We start from the raw sequence: 19,153 nt of genomic DNA, 5'->3' as shown, positions 1-19,153 counted from the left end.
CATGATCACATAGCCTGGATGAAGGGTTAACACAAATATCAAATTGATGGAAAACTTCTTTAGCCCCCGAAATGTTTTCAACGGTAAATGTTTAATCCCCACTGAGTGGTCCACCTGAACCTTGGAACTGCTCATTTTCTGATTGCTCCCGAAAATGATACGAAAAAATGGATAAAACCCATACATCACGGTGCCCTGCGGAGCCCTGCAGGTTCCTCGCCAGGGACACGCAGGAGGGTGGTGGCCAATCCGCCTCCCTCCCTTCACAAGACAAATTACCAAACAACCCCTGAAAAAAGAAGAAGCAAAAACTAATTAATACGGACGTCACAAGATCCATAAAGACTTTCTTTCTCTATCAAGCAAATATCTCCTCCCAATCCAACCGTCGAAAAAAATAGCCACCTTAAATCTCAGCTGTAGCTTTTGAAGCCCACCTAGGGTTCTTCTCAATCAGACCCATCTAGGGTTTTGTCTTTGGGCCATGGTTTTACAGATCGTTTTCTTCAATTTTGGAAGGGTAGAAAGATAAAGATTGTAGAAAACTGTTATTTTTTATTTTTAATTTTTAATTTTTAATCTCAAGAGGTTGGAGAGAGAGAGAGAGAGAGAGAGAGAGAGAGATAGAGAGAGAGATGATTGCAGAGAAACCCAGTTGGATCAGGCATGAAGGGATGCAGATCTTCTCCATTGATATTCAACCTGGTGGGCTGAGGTTTGCCACTGGTGGAGGAGACCAAAAGGTTTTTGTTTTTCTTTTTTAATTTGTCTAATATGGGTACTTCTTATTTATTCTGAATCGACTTGGGTTTTCTTGATTTGGGTTGTTTTTGTGGTTTTTGAATTCAAATCCATGGATTTTCAACATGGGTTTTTGTTGTTACCGAGTAATTTCAGTTCGTTTTGATTATTGAGTTCTCTGCTATTTTTCTTTTTAATTGTTGTGTTGTAGTGTTTTTTGTTTTGCTGCAAAAGATAGTTATATATGAGAACTAGAAATGAATAAATTTATGCTCCGAGTTGTCCATATGTAGATCAGGGTTATAGTGTTTCGAAAGTGCAGTTTTGTTATCTTAGCTTGTTTTAATTTAGGTTTAGGATCTAGTGCTGTAATCCTAGTAAACGTTGATTGGTGAACATTTGCAATGGATCTCCACCGATAGATTAGTGGGCCACCTTTTGGATGAGTCGTAGCCCGAAAAGTGTGCTGATTGGAAGTCCTCAAACTAATGGATTTTTCACCCATCTTTTGGATGGTCTAGAAAACTTTGAAGAAATGGACCTTGAAAGGGCTGGGGAGGTGATGAGAGGTCACCTCCGGTTGTGGCTGCTGTCCTCTTCGTTTTGTGGTTTCTTGATATATTTTGTTGTCTTTTCAAACAAAAAAGTAAAAAGGAAAGAAAGAAAGAAAGAAAGGTCTTGGAATGAGTCCGTGGATCGGATGGTTATGAACAGTCAAGGTGCGGCAACGTTTGACCACTGGCACATCCGTTGGTGGCCCATCATTTGGTCAGTCCAGGTTCATGGACAAACTCTTGTGGTTTAGGGCTGATACCATTTACTAAATGCTACTTGATGCACATTGGATCAAACCTTTTCAATTTTAGGTATAATCAAGGTATTCCATATCAGTAACGGTGGCCGTAACGGTCATCACTGTTACCTTTATGATACAGGCTGTAACCGCTGTTATGGCTCCCGTAATGCCTATTACGGTCTATTTTTTTAATTTATTGAAAAAACCTGAAAAAATTGTATCAGCCCTGTAATGGACCGTTACGGGGCTGTTACAGCCTTTATGGGGGGCGTAACAGGTCATTACAGGGGCTGTAATGGCTGTTATAGGTCATTTTTAGAAGGCACAATAAGGTTGTGCAGCTTTGCAGTATTGTATTGGAGGGATTATGATTTTGGCAGATTTTGATGGATCATTCCCTGTATGTCATCACCATTACCTTTGTGATATACGCTGTAACAGCTGTTATGGCTCCCGTAATCCTTAGTATGGTCTATTTTTTAAATTTATTGAAAATACTGTATTGACCCTGTAATGGACCATTACGGGGCCGTTACAGCCTTTATGGGGGGCGTAACGGGCCATTACGGGAGCTGTAATGGATGTTATAGGTCATTTTTAGAAGGCACAATAAGGTTGTGCAACTTCGCAGTATTGTATTGGAGGGATTATGATTTTGGCAGATTTTGATGGATCATTCCCTGTATGTCATCACCATTACCTTTATCATATAGGCTGTAACAGCTGTTATGGCTCCCGTAATGCCTATTACAGTCTATTTTTAAAATTTATTGAAAAAACCTGAAAAAACTGTATCGGCCCTGTAATAGACCGTTATGGGGCCATTACAGCCTTTATGGGGGGCGTAACAGGCCATTACGGGGGCTGTAATGACTGTTATAGGTCATTTTTAGAAGGCACAATAAGGTTGTGCAACTTCGCAGTATTGTATTGGAGGGATTATGATTTTGGCAGATTTTGATGGATCATTCCCTGTATGTCATCACCGTTACCTTTATGATATAGGCTGTTACAGCTGTTATGGCTCTCGTAATGCCTATTACGGTCTATTTTTAAAATTTATTGAAAAAACTGTATCAGCCCTGCAATAGATTGTTACGGGGCCATTACAGCCATTATGGGGGGCGTAACAGGCCATTATGGGGGCTGTAATGGCTGTTATAGGTCATTTTTAGAAGGCACAATAAGGTTGTGCAACTTCGCAGTATTGTATTCGAGGGATTATGATTTTGGCAGATTTTGTTTGATCATTCCCTGTATGTCATCACCGTTACCTTTATGATATAGGCTGTAACAGCTGTTATGGCTCTCGTAATGCCTATTATGGTCTATTTTTTAAATTTATTGAAAAAACCTGAAAAACTGTATCAGCCCTGCAATAGATTGTTACGGGCCGTTACAGCCTTTATGGGGGGCGTAACAGGCCATTACAGGGGCTGTAATGGCTGTTATAGGTCACTTTTAGAAGGCACAACAAGGTGGTGCAGCTTCGCGGTATTGTATTGGAGGGATTGTGATTTTGGCAGATTTTGATGGATCATTCGCTGTTGTATATGTGGCATGCAAAATATGTTTCATCAATTTGGATAATCTTGTATCATCAATTCATTTTAATTTTGGGCCAATGCCACATCTACAATGACTTGGACAGTTTGGATTAAATAGAAATACATACACGGGGCATGTACAGTGGATGAGTGCATGCATGTTACGTACCAACTTTGCAGGGTTATGGTGTAATTCCTCATGATAATGTATAATGCTTTGTAGGTGATCTCGTATTTCATTGGCTGATCCTGTGTAGAGAGACTTATCCCGAATCGTTAATCTCATGTCTATATCTATTGATATGTGATGTTGGTTTCATGGTTTGAGTACACTGCTGAAATTCAACCTGTAGTTAATAGACTAGATGAGGAGAGCTATACAAAATGATTCATACTTCAGTTAAATTATGTCCTGTGGAAAAGACATTTCGGAATTTTGATGCAGCAACTTGTCATCAGTCTCCTGATGCACCCATTTCCAATAAGTGGGCCCAATGGCTCGGTGATCTAGACCATCAATCTTATCATGCCCACCGAAGATATTGTGTGGCCCAAAGCTCTTCCAGATCGAAAGATCCTAGATATTCAGTGTTTGGTCTTCTATCTTGATCATTGCTGTATTTTTCTCGCAAATGCCTATTTGTAGGTCACTGATCTGAGGGCTAGACATTTTATCTTGGGGATTTTTGCAGAATCTCCATCCATGGTAGGGCCTGCCATATGAATGCTCTGGATTACTGAACTGTGGGTACCATTTGGGAATATTGGTGCATCAGGACAGGACATTTCACATTCTGATGCATCAGGCTTCTTTAGTTCCTCTTTGTAGAATAGTTTCTATTGATTGATACGGTGTAGAAATACCCAGCTTTGAGGATTCCTAGGGAGGGCCATGTGGTTATTTCTACACCGCTTCAGTGATTTCTCTGTATTAGTAAATCTTTTTATTGTAAATGGGTTATGCATGCATTCAATCAACTGTTTCTAGTTCAGGTGTTATGTGTACATTTGTTGTTTTTGATGTCTAATTTCAACTATCTATGGATAGTTTACTTGCTGCTCATGCCCTTTTAACGTCAGTCCTTTGTAAAAACCTTAGTTTGCATGAAATTTCAATGCCTTGTAACTAGGTTTTGCGACTTCAACTGAGAACAGAATATCTGACCATTGGATTAATACATGGATACACATTATTTGTTTGTTCTAGGGATTAAGTAATCACACCTTTTATTTCATGCCATACTCTCATTTCTCCTTTTATTTTGAGGTTACCTATAAAAAATAAAAGAAATTCCTGCATTTTAATTAGCACCCCATGGGAATTGACACAATTCAACCTGATTCCATTTAGTTTACGTGAATCATACGATTTGGTTGGTTGTACCAAATTTCATGAATTTCACACCAAAATAGGCTGATTAATCATGAAAAGTTCATGATTTTCGGTGCAACTAAATGCAACCTTAATCAATATATAATAATTCATGATTGTTAATGACTTTTCATTTCATGATTTTCTCTTAGGTTGTGGTTGATTGTAGTGAATTTCATGAAATATCATGAAATTTTGAACCAAATGGACTGATTAATCATGAAATATCATGAAGTTTCATGATACTTGGTGCAACCAAACACACCCTTACTCTATATAATATGTCATGACTGTTAATGACTTTTTCGTTTCAAAATGATTGGTAATGATTTTAAAGCTCGTTTTATCACTGGCGTACATTTAGGGCCTGTTTGTTTTGTCAACTACCCTTGTAATGTAAAGGAAAATTGTCATCATTACTATTTAGCTACCACTAAACCAAATAAAGGAATTGTCGGTCAAATACCGATACATTTAGGAGATAGGTAATTTGTAATCATTGCACTTTTTCATGGCATTGCTGTAAAAATCTCAAGTCCAAATAGCGACATCAGTGTATTTTGGTGATGATTTGACATTAATGTAAAAATGTCATCATTATGATCTTAAAACCGATAACCAATGATGGGAATCGGTGGTCAAATGCAAATGTTGTTATGAGATTGGTAAAGTAATTTATAATCATTGCACATTTTCTTTACATTACCGTGGTAATTGGTAAAACAAATAGGCTCTTTGATGAGGACATCACTTCACGTACATATTTGCGTACGTATCAGAGGAGGAGGCAGGCCGCACCGATTTCCCTGTGGCTAGGTGAGTACTCGTGATCGTGCTGAAGACCCTATGTGCATGTGCGAGCATTTGGAAGACCTCACACCGGGAAGACGTGCATGTGCTGCTTTATGGAGGGATCCAGACCGTTGGATTGGAGGGGCGTGACGATTGGGCCGTTGGATCACATGATCGGGCCATTGATCGTGGATCATCCACATTAGTTTTTCTAGATTTTATCAAATTATAGGATTTAGTTTTGTTTATGTTATGTTTGGACACTATTATGAGTGTTTCTAAGTTATTTTAGTTAGACTAGGGCTATTTTCGTCAAAATTAACAAAACAGAGTATTTATTGTAATTTTCGAACTTTCTTGGAGTTATAAAAGAGGGTGGGCATGTGACTCTCTCCCTCATTGGATTTTGTGATTTAAAAAAAAAGAAAAAAGAAAAAGCTTTAACTTTCTTCTTCTTCTATTTTCATGCGATTTAAAGATACTTATATGCGATTTGGAAGAGAGATTGGTGCGAGGCTAATATTCATCAACGGAGGTGTGAAGTCTCTATCATCTCTTTTCCCCTCCACCAAGGTATTTTCTTCAGGTTCTTCGATTCACCCATCCTAAGTCTTCTTCCCCTAAACTCATCTTTCCCTTATCTATCTATCATCCAAACCCTAACCGACCTAAACTGATGCAGAACATGAAATTAAATATGAGGTGTAAGATTTCAAGCTTTAGATCATACCAATTTCTAAACAATCACAAAAAAAATAAAAATAAATAAATAAATAAATAAATCATGTCCCACATACGTTCAAAACATTCAGCAAGGGGAATCTATGAGGTCCAAGCCTGCACACGTTTAGGGATGGATCAAGTAAAAGTATAAACCAAATAATACCCAATGGAGTGTAGATTCATCCAATTCTGCAAAGGACTATTCCCTAATTCAGGAGATTCACCATATTTCAAATAAGGGGAAAACCTAGGGTTTGCAAAAGTTGGAAATACTTAGAATCTGAGATTTTTTAAGGCTAGGGTTTGGGATTTAAGGTGAGAGAGGAGAGAAATAGAGGAGAGAGAAGAACCTAAGAAGGATCCTGCGTGTGGACAGCAAGCCTACCTGGCCGCACGTGCGTGGCTATCTGGCCGCATGTGTGTGGGGCCCACGAAACCGAAAAAGGACTTGTTGGGTGTGGTCGGCTAGGGGAGGCCCACTCTCACACCAAGTTTCGCGACGATCCGTATTTCGGTGTGTGTGTGGTGCTCCGCCGAAGTTTCAGCCCCTCTGGTGGACCAGAATTTAGAAATCTGCTGTAGTGGAGAACTTGGGCACAAAAAAAAGAATAAATCTGAAGAAGGGAGGGTTGTGGAAGATGGTAGATGTGGGGTCGAAGAGATGGGGATGATCTGGGATTGTTGTGGCTTTGCACCACGGTAGTTAGCCCTTAGAGGAAAGGAGGGTTTTGCACCCAATTAGCTTTTTCAACTCAGAGGGATAGAGAAGAAAAAATGCAGAATTTTATTCATAAGCTTCAATGAAAAAAAAACCTACATGAGGTTACCTATTTATAAAAAAACCTTAAACCCCAAAAGCCGCGGCATGTGCGCACACTAAGACTTAGAGACGAAGTAACAAAAATAACAACTAATCAACACAATCAAAACTGTTCATGATGTTTCTAATAGAAATAATAATCAAAACTGAAAATCCTAGATCATCTAGGGTAGTGGGCCATGATCATGAGATCCAATGGTAGGATTCACATGATGATCAGGTCCACTCTAATGATTCATAGCATAGCCCCCTAACTAAGAGGTCCTCCATAGATGTCGTCGTCGATCCAGATCGATAGTGGGGCCTTCCTCCTCCTTGAGTATGTGCGTAGGGTGGGGGGCGTGCATGTGCGCATGATGTCCCCATCATTAACCCATCCGTCCCACACCACATGTGTGACTGTACAACCACACGTGTGAATCCTTTGAGTTGGCCATACGGCCACACCTTGCCCCTTTCGGTTTTTCATCATCCTTCTAATAAAACTCCTTTTTTCCATTCCAAAAAACGTAACCTTAAACCTAAAATTCCTAACTTTCCAACCTTCCAAAATTACCCCAACCCTAATTTTTACCCTAGGTTGTATTAGGCCTTCTACTTTGAAATAGACTATACCCTATACTAATTGGATGTCCTTACATCCATTAGATCATAATTTTCTTTTATTTAATGATCTTGTGACGATGTTGGTAACTTAGGCTAAGATTATGCAAGATGTTCTTTTGGTTTCACGGGATTCGTGATGATTATGGCAATGCTTCCTTTTTTTTTTTTAATTTTTTTAATTTTAATTTTAATTTTAATTTTTTAAATTGTCTTAATTCTGCTAATTGATCTCACATTTTATTTGGTTCATGCATCTATCCTGCATTACCCTTAGTTGAAATGAACTTGCAAACAAAGATCGATTTCTTTTCTATGCTTGATTGGTAAATTATAATCATTGCACATTTCCTTTACATTACCGTGGTAATTGGTAAAACAAACATGCCCTTAGTTGAAAACTTGAAATGGACTTGCAAACAAAGATCGACTTCTTTACTATGCCTGATTGACTAAGATTCTTTATATAGTTCGTAACCATGTAAATGCCATTTTAGCAGACCTGAATTTGATGCAAATGTTCAAATGAAGTGGATTTGGCGAAATACTACGTTTTGCAGATTTTTGGTTCTTTTTCTTGTTAGTTACTTAGAAATGATATTGCAAGTCTCACAAAATATAACTTGATCAGTTTTGACTTTCTTACAATTCACAATTCACAATTGGATTCGCTTTCTAAAACATTATTTTGAAGCTTTAGCATATCATAAAGCTCATTTTTTCCAATTCTTTTTACCATGGATTTGCATCCTGTATAGGTCCGGATATGGAACATGAAATCAGTAGGCGGGGAGTCAGAAACTGACCAATCAACCCAGAGATTGTTGGCCACCCTCCGTGACCACTTCGGGTCTGTTAATTGTGTTAGGTGGGCCAAGCATGGCCGATATGTTGCATCTGGTTCTGATGATCAAGTGATTCTTATTCATGAGAGAAAGCCCGGGTCAGGCACTACTGAATTTGGCAGTGGAGAAGCTCCTGATGTTGAAAATTGGAAAGTGACGATGACTTTAAGGGGCCATACTGCAGATGTGGTAATCAAATGCTTACATTTGTTTCTTATCTCACCTTTGCTAGGTACAGTTTGAGTTTTGCAACACCCAAACACACTTTACATGCATGACATTGGAGCCATTCATCATCAGGTGGGCCCCACAATGTAGATAAACTGGTCCTAAAATAGGCCAGCCTAACTTGCCAGGTGGGCCTATCATGGATGTTAAGTGCGGTTTGGGGGCAGCTTCTTTTAATCCATCCATTATTTCTATACCCTTGAGGCCCACTTGATGAGTTGATCAGTGATCTGTGTGCTAGTTCATCTAGCCCAAAAATGGGCTGGCCCAACTTGCAAGCCCAAAAAAGGGCTGGCCAACTTGCCAGGTGGGCCAATTGTGGATGTTGAGTGTGGATTGGTGGTGACTTCTTTTAAACTGTTCCTTTCCAAAAAAAAAAAAAAAAAAAGCAGAAAACTTTTATACTTCCATTGTTTCTATGCATTTGTGGCCCATTTAATGAGTTGGCCAATGGTTTTTGGGCTAGTTCATCTACATGTTTTTTTAATGGCCCGTTCATCTACATGTGGGGTCCACTTTTTTTTTTTTTTTTTTAAATTTTTAGTCTGGCATTTGGTGATCACATCATTTCTTCTAACCGAGGAGTTGTTTTTCCGTGCTTGAAGTAGGTGGATCTTAATTGGTCTCCAGATGACTCAATATTGGCTAGCGGCAGTTTGGATAACACCGTTCACATCTGGAACATGAGCAATGGCATCTGCACTGCTGTTTTGAGAGGCCATTCCAGCCTGGTTAAAGGGGTTGCGTGGGATCCTATTGGTTCCTTTATAGCAAGTCAATCAGATGACAAGACTGTTATTATATGGCGCACTAGCGACTGGACCCTTGCTCACAAGACGGAGGGGCATTGGGCAAAATCTGTACGTACAATACCTGCAGCAATTCATTTTCTTTATGCACATTTGAGGGCTTTTTCATCTGTGAGGAATTGTGTGAACCAAGAACCACAGACTTGCACAGGATTGTCCAGTGTTTAGCCTGTATAAGTGGGGCCCATTCTTCTGCAATCCAGACCTTAGGTCTGATGGGCCTACCATTGATGGGGATGCCCTCCGAGATTGGAAGATTCTTAACATCATTTCCCTATTTTCCATTCAAAATGAAATGTTACTATGGTCTTATTCTCAACCATCTTTTAGCAGGCTGCCGGGCTTCTGATTGAAGGGTTAGAATTTTCCCATTCCATCTGTGGTGGGGCCTCATTAGACCAACATTTTGGATCACTGAATGGTGGGGCCCATACAGACTCCAGTCATTTTGATGCCTGTGCATGTCCCTGGATTGAGGATCATGAAATTCCTCTTCAATTATATGCGGTTGGTTTTTCATTCAGAATTTTTTTTTTCCCAGCTTGGATCGACGTTTTTTAGGCGTCTGGGATGGTCCCCGTGTGGCCATTTTATCACCACCACTCATGGTTTTCAAAAGCCAAGGCACTCAGCACCTGTACTAGAAAGAGGCGAGTGGGCTGCCACTTTTGACTTTCTAGGACACAATGCCCCCATTATTGTTGTGAAGTTCAACCATTCTATGTTCCGAAAGAATTTTGCGAATGGTCAGGAGGCAAAAGTTGCAACGGCTGGATGGTCTAATGGTGCCTCGAAGACCAGCACGAAAGAGTCACTGCCATATAACGTGATTGCCATTGGTAGTCAGGATCGCACGATAACTGTATGGACAACAGCAAGCGCACGTCCTCTCTTTGTGGCCAAGCATTTCTTTTCTCAAAGTGTTGTTGACTTATCCTGGTAAGGAACGGTTGCTATTTACTGTGCTCCAGAGCGTTGACATGATGGAGGCCATCGGGGATCCAGGCTGTCGATCTGATGTGTCTCACTGTGGATGGGGGACCCCCAAAATTCAAAAATCTCCCAGATTGGGAGATGTTAACCCATTTTTTCAGCGGCCTAGAAATAGATGGTAAGGACATTAATGGTTTGAGGAAAATGCCATGATTTGGATGACTAGGATCTTCTGGTCTATTAGATTTTTTGTTGGTATCTTACATCCATTGTGGGGCACATTACATCAATGGTCTTGATTTCTGAACCATGTTCTTCTGGTCTATAAGATTTTTTGTTGGTATCTTGCGTCCGTCGTGGGGCACTATCAGATCAATGGACTTGATTTGTGAATCATGGTCTTCTGGTCTATAAGATTTTGTTGGTATCTTAAATTTGTCATGGGGCACATCACATAAGATCAATGGTTTAGATTTCTGAACCATGGACCTAGCTTATGGAATAGATATATAAGGATTCTCCTCATGTCCTGATGTATCAAATGTATCAAGATCTGAGTCCTCTCTTGATATATTCCTGTATCTTAACTTGCATTTTTTGTTTTTTGGTTTTTGTTTTAACAGGAGTCCCGATGGGTATGCACTTTTCGCATGCTCCTTGGACGGGACGGCGGCCACATTCCATTTTGAAGTGAAAGAACTGGGCCACAGATTAAGTGATACCGAGTTGGACGAATTGAAGAGAAACCGCTATGGAGACGCTAGAGGAAGGCAGGCAAACTTGGTGGAAAGTCCAGCTCAGTTGTTGCTAGAGGCGGCATCTGCCAAGCAGTCTACTAACAAACGAGGACTTTCCAATAGTCAGCAGAATCGAATTCCTGGCAAGTTACCTATGGATTCAGTGAAACCGGCTGTCAGTCAGTCACATGTTAAGGCATCTGAAACCGGAGTTGAAGACGGGAAGAAGAGTGGAGGAACTGGCGGTGACAGTATAAATAAACCCACTTCTGTTCGGATTTCTAGTCCTGTGAAACAAAGAGAATATAGACGACCTGATGGTAGGAAGAGAATAATTCCTGAAGCAGTTGGCGTTCCCGCTCATCAGGAAAATATCTCGGGTGGGAACCAAGCTCAAGCATTGGACTTCCCACTATCAGCTGTCTCTGATCAACGGAAGGATGATAATGGACCACTTCTTGTGGACAGTGGAGCTAAGGAAGTTTATCTCAAGACCTCAGAAGCAAATAATATTTCTGGAAAGTGCTGCCACTGCAGTGTGAAGGAGCGATCGGGGGCCACAGCAAGGGCGCACATCACTGAAAACCTTGTTATTGAAAAGGTGCCAGCTTCGTCCGGTTCTGATGGAAGAATTAATGTAGAACAATCTGGACTTATAAGCACGTCGGGTTTTCAGGCTTCTTGCAATGCTCTTTCAATTCGGGTCTTTAATAAGAAAGAAGGTGAAGATAGCGTGCCTGTCTGCTTGGAAGCTAAGCCAATAGAACGAGCATCAAATGATGTGATTGGCGTAGCGAATGCATCCATGATGAAGGAAACTGAAGTTACTTGCACAAAAGGTGCTGAAACTGTTTGGTCAGATAGAATAGCTGGGAAAGTTACTGTCTTGGCAGGAAATGCGAACTTCTGGGCCATTGGTTGTGAAGATGGCTGCTTGCAGGTATATAGAACTAAAAAGAGGATTGCAGAAATTCTAACACGATGCACACACTTCACGGAGGTCCATTAAGTGCACACGATCACATCTTCTCCATACATGTTTCTTATGTCAGTGGTAAGTACCACTGGTTAGGTGGGCTGTCATGTGGATTGGCCATAGCGGAAACGGGTGGTGTTCAGATGATGGCAGCCATCTGATTGTAGGCTGCAAATGGAGGGTTGACTCCAAATTGAACAGAAATGAGCGAAGATCCATGTGTGGTCAGATGGTCAAGATTGTCCAATCGCTGTGATTTCGGGCTATCCATCACTGTACAGTGGTCCACCAGGCATGCATTTACCACCGGCAGGGTGGAGATTGCACTTCATAGGACATATCTGAAGTGCCTCTTACACAACATTTCCCAAATATGAATCTCTTCTATTGTTTCCATTATAATGCTTTGCCCATTCATGATTCACTATTTGCCTAAGGGGCTGTTTGATTTTTCATATAGCCTGTAAATACCTTGGAAATAGGTAATAATTACTTACCTAGTTAATCACCACATCATTCCCAATGTTGACGTTGACACCTGTTTTTTGAACACTAAAATCAAGGACAGGTGCGAAATAAATGTGGGGCCCACCGTGATGTATGTGGCTTATCCACACTGTCCATCCATTATGCCAGTTGATTTCAGGGCATGAGCCACAAATGAGGCAGATCCAAAGCTCAAGTGGACCACACCATAGGAAACAATGGGAATTGAACGCCTATCGTTAAAAACTTCTTGGGCCCCCAAGAAGTTTTGGATCAACCTGATATTTGTCTTTTCCCCTTATCCATGTGTTTGTGGCCTTAATGAACATGTTAGATGACAAATAAACATCAGGGCCCGGTAAAGGAAACTACTTTCAACAGTGGACGGTTTAAGGCCATTGTTTTCTTTGGCGTGGGCCACTTGAGCTTTGGATATGCCTCTTTTTTGGCTCATGCCCCAAAATGTTTCGGTAAAACGGATGGACGGCATGAATATGCCACATATATCACGGTGGAGCCCCCAAATTTAAGTCAGTCCTTTTGGACTGGTTTTCGAGGCAGAAATACTCTTGAATTTTCAAACAAGCTGATAGAGTAATAATTACCTATTTACAGCGTATTTACAAAGGATATGAAAAATCAAACATTGCCTAAAAGTAATAATAGAATGAGGTGGAGATGGCTGATGTCACATTTATACTCCATTTAAAATAAAAACATAATGTGAGTTGTGCTTGTCAGACACATCAATAGCCGCAAGAGAAAGACCCTATCATTTATCTTGTTGTTTAGCATGATGTATAAGAAACACCTACACATGTCGTGGCATGCATGTATGAGATCTGGGCAGTTCATCAGTTGGGCCCTACCATGAATAGGCTTACACCAAAATTCACATGACACCAATCAGATGGTCCTTGCGGTAGATGTATTTCTGAGGATTAGAAATGGGTGGTTAGAAAAATGTTCAATCAATGCTTGAGACTTCATTGGGCAACAATTCTTCCAATCGGTGATTAGGATCATCTGAAAGTTGTGTTTATTCGAGCATGGCCCAGTCCCTTGACAAATGAATGTTTCGGACCATGTTCATATGCCACCTATGAAAAAATTGTGTGCTTGACAATGAACTTTGGTGCATGCTTGTATTTTGGACCCTATATGTATATTGAAATGTAGATGAAAGGAGTGGGAAAAGAGAGAGGAAGAGAGAAGGGTGTTGTTTTGTATCCACCCTCTCTTCCTTATTCCTTTATCAATAGCAAGGTATTCAAAATTGGTTACGTAACGGTAACAGACATAACCGTTATGCGTTACGGGGTCGAAACGGCCTTTATAGAAAAAACAGGCCGTAACGGTCCCGTAACAGACAATAACGGCCTTGTAACGGACTGTAACAGTTTTTGAAAAAAAAAAAAAAAAAGGACTGTGATGGCTAATATGGGGGCCGTTATGGCCCGTATCATAACGGTAACAATGGTGACCATTGTGGCCACCGTTACTCTTTTGGAACACCTTGATCAATAGAAGATAAGTTTAACAAGAGGAGAGGACCAATTATAATTAGAGATGGAAAGAAATAAGAAAACAAAAGCAATTATGAAACCTAAGCCTAACCTTATATATGGTAAACCACAAGTGCACAGGTATCTGTGTACACAAGTGCTATGTACATGTTAGGTGCACATGAATTTGTGTACACTCACTTCCCCTCAAGCTGGTGCATGGACATCATTTATGTCAATCTGGAATCTTGATATTGATGGTCTTGAAGCGCATAGCTTTGGTGAAAACATCTGCTAACTAATCCTCTGAACAAACAAAAGGTGTATGTAGAAGCTTGACAGCTAATTTTTCCCGAATGAAGTAGCAGTCGACTTCAATGTGTTTGTGTGTTTGTGGAAGACGGAGTTGGATGCAATATGGATGACCGCTTGATTATCCCAATGTAGTGGAATTGGGGAAGATGTTGTGAATCCCATATCTTGAAGGATGACTTTCACTTGCATGACCATTGCATGGTATTCGACCTTGGCAGAGGGGTGAGTAACAACAAATTGCTTCTTACTTTTTAAAGTAACTAGGTTTCTTCCTCCAAACGTGTAGTACCATGTAGTGGAGCGTCAATCAAACAAGCCAACCCAATCAGCATTGCAGAAATCATTGATACTCAGATGATCATGATTTGAGTAGTGAATATCACGGCCAGGTGCAACTTTTAAGTAACAAAGAATTTGATAGACCACTTCAAGATGATGCCGACAAGGTCATTGCATAAACTAGCTAACAATTCCAACAACATAAGAGATATCCAGACGAATAAAGTTGAGATAAATTAGATGACCCACTAGTCAACGATACATGCTTAGATTATTAATTTTGTCTAATTGTCCCTCATGCAACTTATGATTTACTTCAATAGATATGTCAACAGGGCAAGTACTAAGTAGATCTACATCTCTCATAAGATTAAGCAAACTTATATTGGGATAAGAAGATTCCATAGTTTGAGCAAGCCACTCCAATTCCAATGAAGTACTTTAGCATCCCTAAATCTTTAATCTTGAATGACAAGCCACGAATTTCTTAACATTTTCTATCTCAGTTGTGACAAGTATAGTTATTTATCTATCTCAGTTGTGCTCATGCCACTTAGAATGATATCATCAACATATACCACAAGAATTGTTGTGTTGCCATCCATGTGTTTTACAAACACAGTATTCAAATGTGCTTTAAATATGATGTTGGAAGTTGTATTGCCAAGCTTTTCAAACTAGGTCCGAGGAGACTGTTTGAGGCCATACAAAGCTTTCTGAAGGCGACAAACTTTATCAGTCTCCCCCTTAGGCCAAAAACCAGGAGGAAGGGCCGTATACATTTCTTTATGAAGATCCATTTATAAATTGTCTTTTTGACATCCAATTGATGCAGAGGCTAATTATGGTTTATGGCCATAGGCAATAGGAAGCGGGCAAATTTTAATTTTGCTACCAGGGCAAAGGTTTCATAGTAGCTTTCACCATACTTTTGGGTGAAGCCCTTGGCCCTCGGCAACTAGTTGTGTTTTGTATCCGTCTATCGATCCATCTGACTTGTATTTAATGTTAAACAGTCATCTGCTCTTGATAGTATGTTTGCCTGGTGGAAGAGTGACTGACCCCTAAGTTTTCTATTTTTTAAGGGCAACCATCTCTTCTACCATGTTTGCTTTTCATTTAGGGTCGCATAAGGCATCCGTAATCTTGGTCGATATAGAAACAGATGATATAGAGGAAAAGAATGACTAGTAAGAGAGAGAGAGAGAGAGAGAGAGAGAGAGAGAGAGAGAGAGAGAGAGAGATTTTTGTATGTGACATAGTTACCAATGGAATGATGTATACATGATCGGGTTCCTTTGCGAATGGCAATAGGGTGATCCAATTTTTTTTAAAGAGTAATTGGGAGATCCACTTGTTCTGGTTCAACTATTGAAGAGTGGTGGTGCTTGGGAAGAGTAGGGGTTTTGTTCCTTTAAGAGTAGATCTTGAGTTCTTTGGTTGGAGTGGAGCTTAGTTCATCATCAATTTAAGGCTTATCTATGACAGGAAGTGGAAGAAATGCAATGTGTGTATCGTATCGTGAATTGAAATAAGCACATTTTCAAAGAATGTAACATCCTTGGAAACATACCTTTTTCAATTTACAAGACAATAACATTTGTACTATTTTTGAGAGTTTGAGTACCCTAAGAACACACATTTTATAGATTCGTTGATGGGGACATCTTGCACACATGCACGCCCCTCCCTCTATGCACGTACGCAAGGAGGAGGGCCCCACAATCGATCTGGATCGATGACGATGTCCAGAGAGGGCCTCCTAGTTAGAAGATGAAGTTTTGGTTCGTTGGAGTGGGCCCGATAGTCAAGTAAAGCCCATCATGGGATCTCATGATCGTGGCCCACTAGTCTGATTAATCTCATATTTTAGGTTTTGCTTATTAATGTTATTTAGAGTATCATGGACGGTTTATATTTCTTTGATTAATTTTTATTTTTGCTTACTTCATCGCCAAGTAATAGGTTGCGCATATGACACAAGTTTTGGGGTATAGAGTTTTCGTATAAATAGGCACCCTTTGTAGGTTTTTTTTTCCTCATTGAAGTTTAATAAAAATTCTGTGTTTTTTCTACTCTGAGTTCCTGAGTTGTGGAAATCCAATTGGGTGCAAAGCCCTCTCTTCATCGAAGGGCTAACTACCGTGGTGTGAAGCCATAGCTATCCCGATCCGCCTATATCTTCTACCATTCATACTTCTCACCTTCTACACCCATCCTAGCTTCGAATCCATCAGTTTTTGTAGCAGTTATTCTCCCTATAACCGATTTTCAGAATATGGCCCTACAGGAGGGTTGAAACTTCGGCGGAGTACTATGCACAGACTGCACATCCGGTCGATATGAAACTCGAAGGTTTTGAAGCCCTCCCCTGGCCGACCAGAGCCAAGGAGGCGGTTTTGAAGCCCTCCCCTGGCCGACCAGAGCCAAGGAGGCGGTTTCCGAATTCGGGGCCCCCTCGCACGTGCGGCTAGGCTTGGCCCGTTGTCCACACGCGTGGACTGTCGCCAGGTTCAGATTTCCTACTTATATTATCTTTCTCATACCTATTTTTCATAACCCTAACCCTAGATTGCATTATTTTTAATTTACTTGCCCCTTTTTTAATCCTATGGTTCTTTGAATTGAAACCGGTGAATCCCTTGGATTAAGGTCAGATTGTTGTGCATGTGTGGATGAACTTACCTCCCTTTGAGTATCGTTTGGTCTATAATTTTTATTGATTCAGCCCTAACATGTGTAGGCCTAGACCTGCATAGATTCCCTTTGATTGAATGTTTGAACTTTTGTGTGGGATATGAAATTTGTGTAATTGTTTATGAACTAATGTGATCTTAAGTCTGAAAATCTTGCACATCATATTTGAATTTCATGTCCTGCATCAAATTTGGTATCAAAGCCTAGGGTTTTTATAGGGGAATGCATTAAATGTTTAGGGTTAGTTTGTTTGTGTCCATCATGCATCCAGTCTCATCATATATAGCTGTTTGGAGGTCCGTAATTCCTGATATAATAAGCTGCTGAAATTTCTGTTATCAGAAAGTTAGCAATTCACATTGCTGTAACTTTCTGTTATCCCCTTATTTGAATTATTTTAGAAATTAACTTAGCTTTCTATTTCTAGGTTTAGAAACTCTCCTTTTCTGTTTTTAGAAACTAATTTACTTTCTAATTCTAAGATAGAAACTTTCCTAATTTGTTTTTAGAAACTAATTTTTAAAACTTTCTTAATCTGTTTTTAGAAACTAATTTCCTTTCCTTTTTCTTTTTTAGAAACTAGGTTACTTTTCTTTTTCTTTTTTTAGAAGCTAACTTACTTTGTATTTTTAGAAACTTTCCTTTTTCTTTTTTTTTTTGAAACTAGGTTGCTTTCTTAGTTCTTTTTTTTTTTTTTTTTTTTTTTTTTTTTAAGAAATTAACTCACTTTCCTTTTTCTAGGTCTAGAAACTTTCCTAATTTGTTTTTAGAAACCTTCCTTTTTCATTTTTAGAAACTAGGTTGCTTTCTTAGAAACTTTCCTAATTTGTTTTTAGAAACTTTCCTTTTTCGTTTTTAGAAACTATGTTGCTTTTTTAGAAACTTTCTTATAGTTTGACAACTATATTGCTGGATTTTGGTAGCACTGCGTAGTTTCCCTCATATAGAGTCTCATAGGATCATTTAGTCTCATTTAGTTGCATATAGTCGTAGTAGGAAGTCCTTAGGTGGAGTTAGCAGTTGTATGCCCACACGTATGGGTCATGGTTTTGGTTTGCACCCTACACTAAAGATGGAGCAATTGCAAGAGTCAATAAACAAGCTGACCCAACAGTTTGAGTCTTTGGGTAAGTGCTAGGAACAACATATGGACCAATGCTTTGAACAACTTGATGTGCGCATTACTGAACTAGAGACCTCCGCCGGGACAAACCCCACCATTGGGGAAGATGCCTAACCTCAAGCAGGTGGCCAGGATGATAAACCAATGAATGGAGGTGGCCAAGGAATCAATTATGGGCATGCACCCGTGTACCCACCCCATGAGGGACATCAAGACCACTATTTTGAGTGATACAACATGTACGGCCCTGTGGCTAGAGAGAGTGCACCAGAGGCTAGTGTAGAGTTACCCACTGAGGCTATTCCGTTAGTGAATGAGTTTCGTGATGTCTATCCTGATGATCTACTGGATGAGTTTTCCCCTATGAGGGATATAGGGCACACCAGAACATGGGACACCATACTACTTATAGCCGATTTTGCGTTTAATAGTTCTGTCGATAGGTTCACAAGTCTTAAGTCCTTGTGAAGTCGTTACTAGTAATAAACCTAGGAAACCTATTGATCTTGTCCTATGTCGCTATCTCATAAGCCATCAGAGTTTGCAGAGTCTTTTGCGCATCACATTCATTCATGACATCAAGAAATCAGACAAAAGATCATGATTAGTAATGAACGTTACACACTTTCTATAGACCAACATAAATGTTTTAAGGAATTCAATGTAAGGGACTCCTTGATGGTCCGCATCAGGCTAGAGAGGTACCCTCAGGGAGCCGTTCGTAAATTACACATGCGTAGCGCTGGACCATTCAAAATAATAAAACAAAATGGTCTCAATGCGTATATAGTAGATCTTCCACTTTCCATGGGAATTAGTTTCACAT

The 19,153-nt window shown here is 39.9% G+C and overlaps 1 protein-coding gene across 2 annotated transcripts in view; it reads left to right on the top strand.

Annotated features, from left to right (window-relative positions):
• Nucleotides 1–360: 360 nt before the first annotated feature.
• Nucleotides 361–19,153, top strand: part of LOC131235592 (protein HIRA) — a 40,621-nt gene continuing 21,828 nt past the window's right edge. The window contains exons 1-5 of one of the 2 annotated variants that reach the window (XM_058232817.1): nucleotides 361–743; nucleotides 8,153–8,428; nucleotides 9,076–9,327; nucleotides 9,818–10,215; nucleotides 10,833–11,886. In XM_058232817.1, the coding sequence (XP_058088800.1) occupies nucleotides 636–743; nucleotides 8,153–8,428; nucleotides 9,076–9,327; nucleotides 9,818–10,215; nucleotides 10,833–11,886 (2,088 nt within the window). In that variant the 5' untranslated portion in view covers nucleotides 361–635. Of the gene's footprint in view, nucleotides 744–8,152; nucleotides 8,429–9,072; nucleotides 9,328–9,817; nucleotides 10,216–10,832; nucleotides 11,887–19,153 lie in introns of those variants that run through there. The other variant, XM_058232818.1, reaches the window with a different exon arrangement.

Source organism: Magnolia sinica, chromosome 19 (genome assembly GCF_029962835.1).
Source record: "Magnolia sinica isolate HGM2019 chromosome 19, MsV1, whole genome shotgun sequence".
In the NCBI taxonomy this organism is placed as follows: Eukaryota; Viridiplantae; Streptophyta; class Magnoliopsida; order Magnoliales; family Magnoliaceae; genus Magnolia; species Magnolia sinica.
The sequence above is the reverse complement of the archived record's forward strand: the minus strand, read 5'-3'. Positions and strand labels throughout refer to the sequence as shown.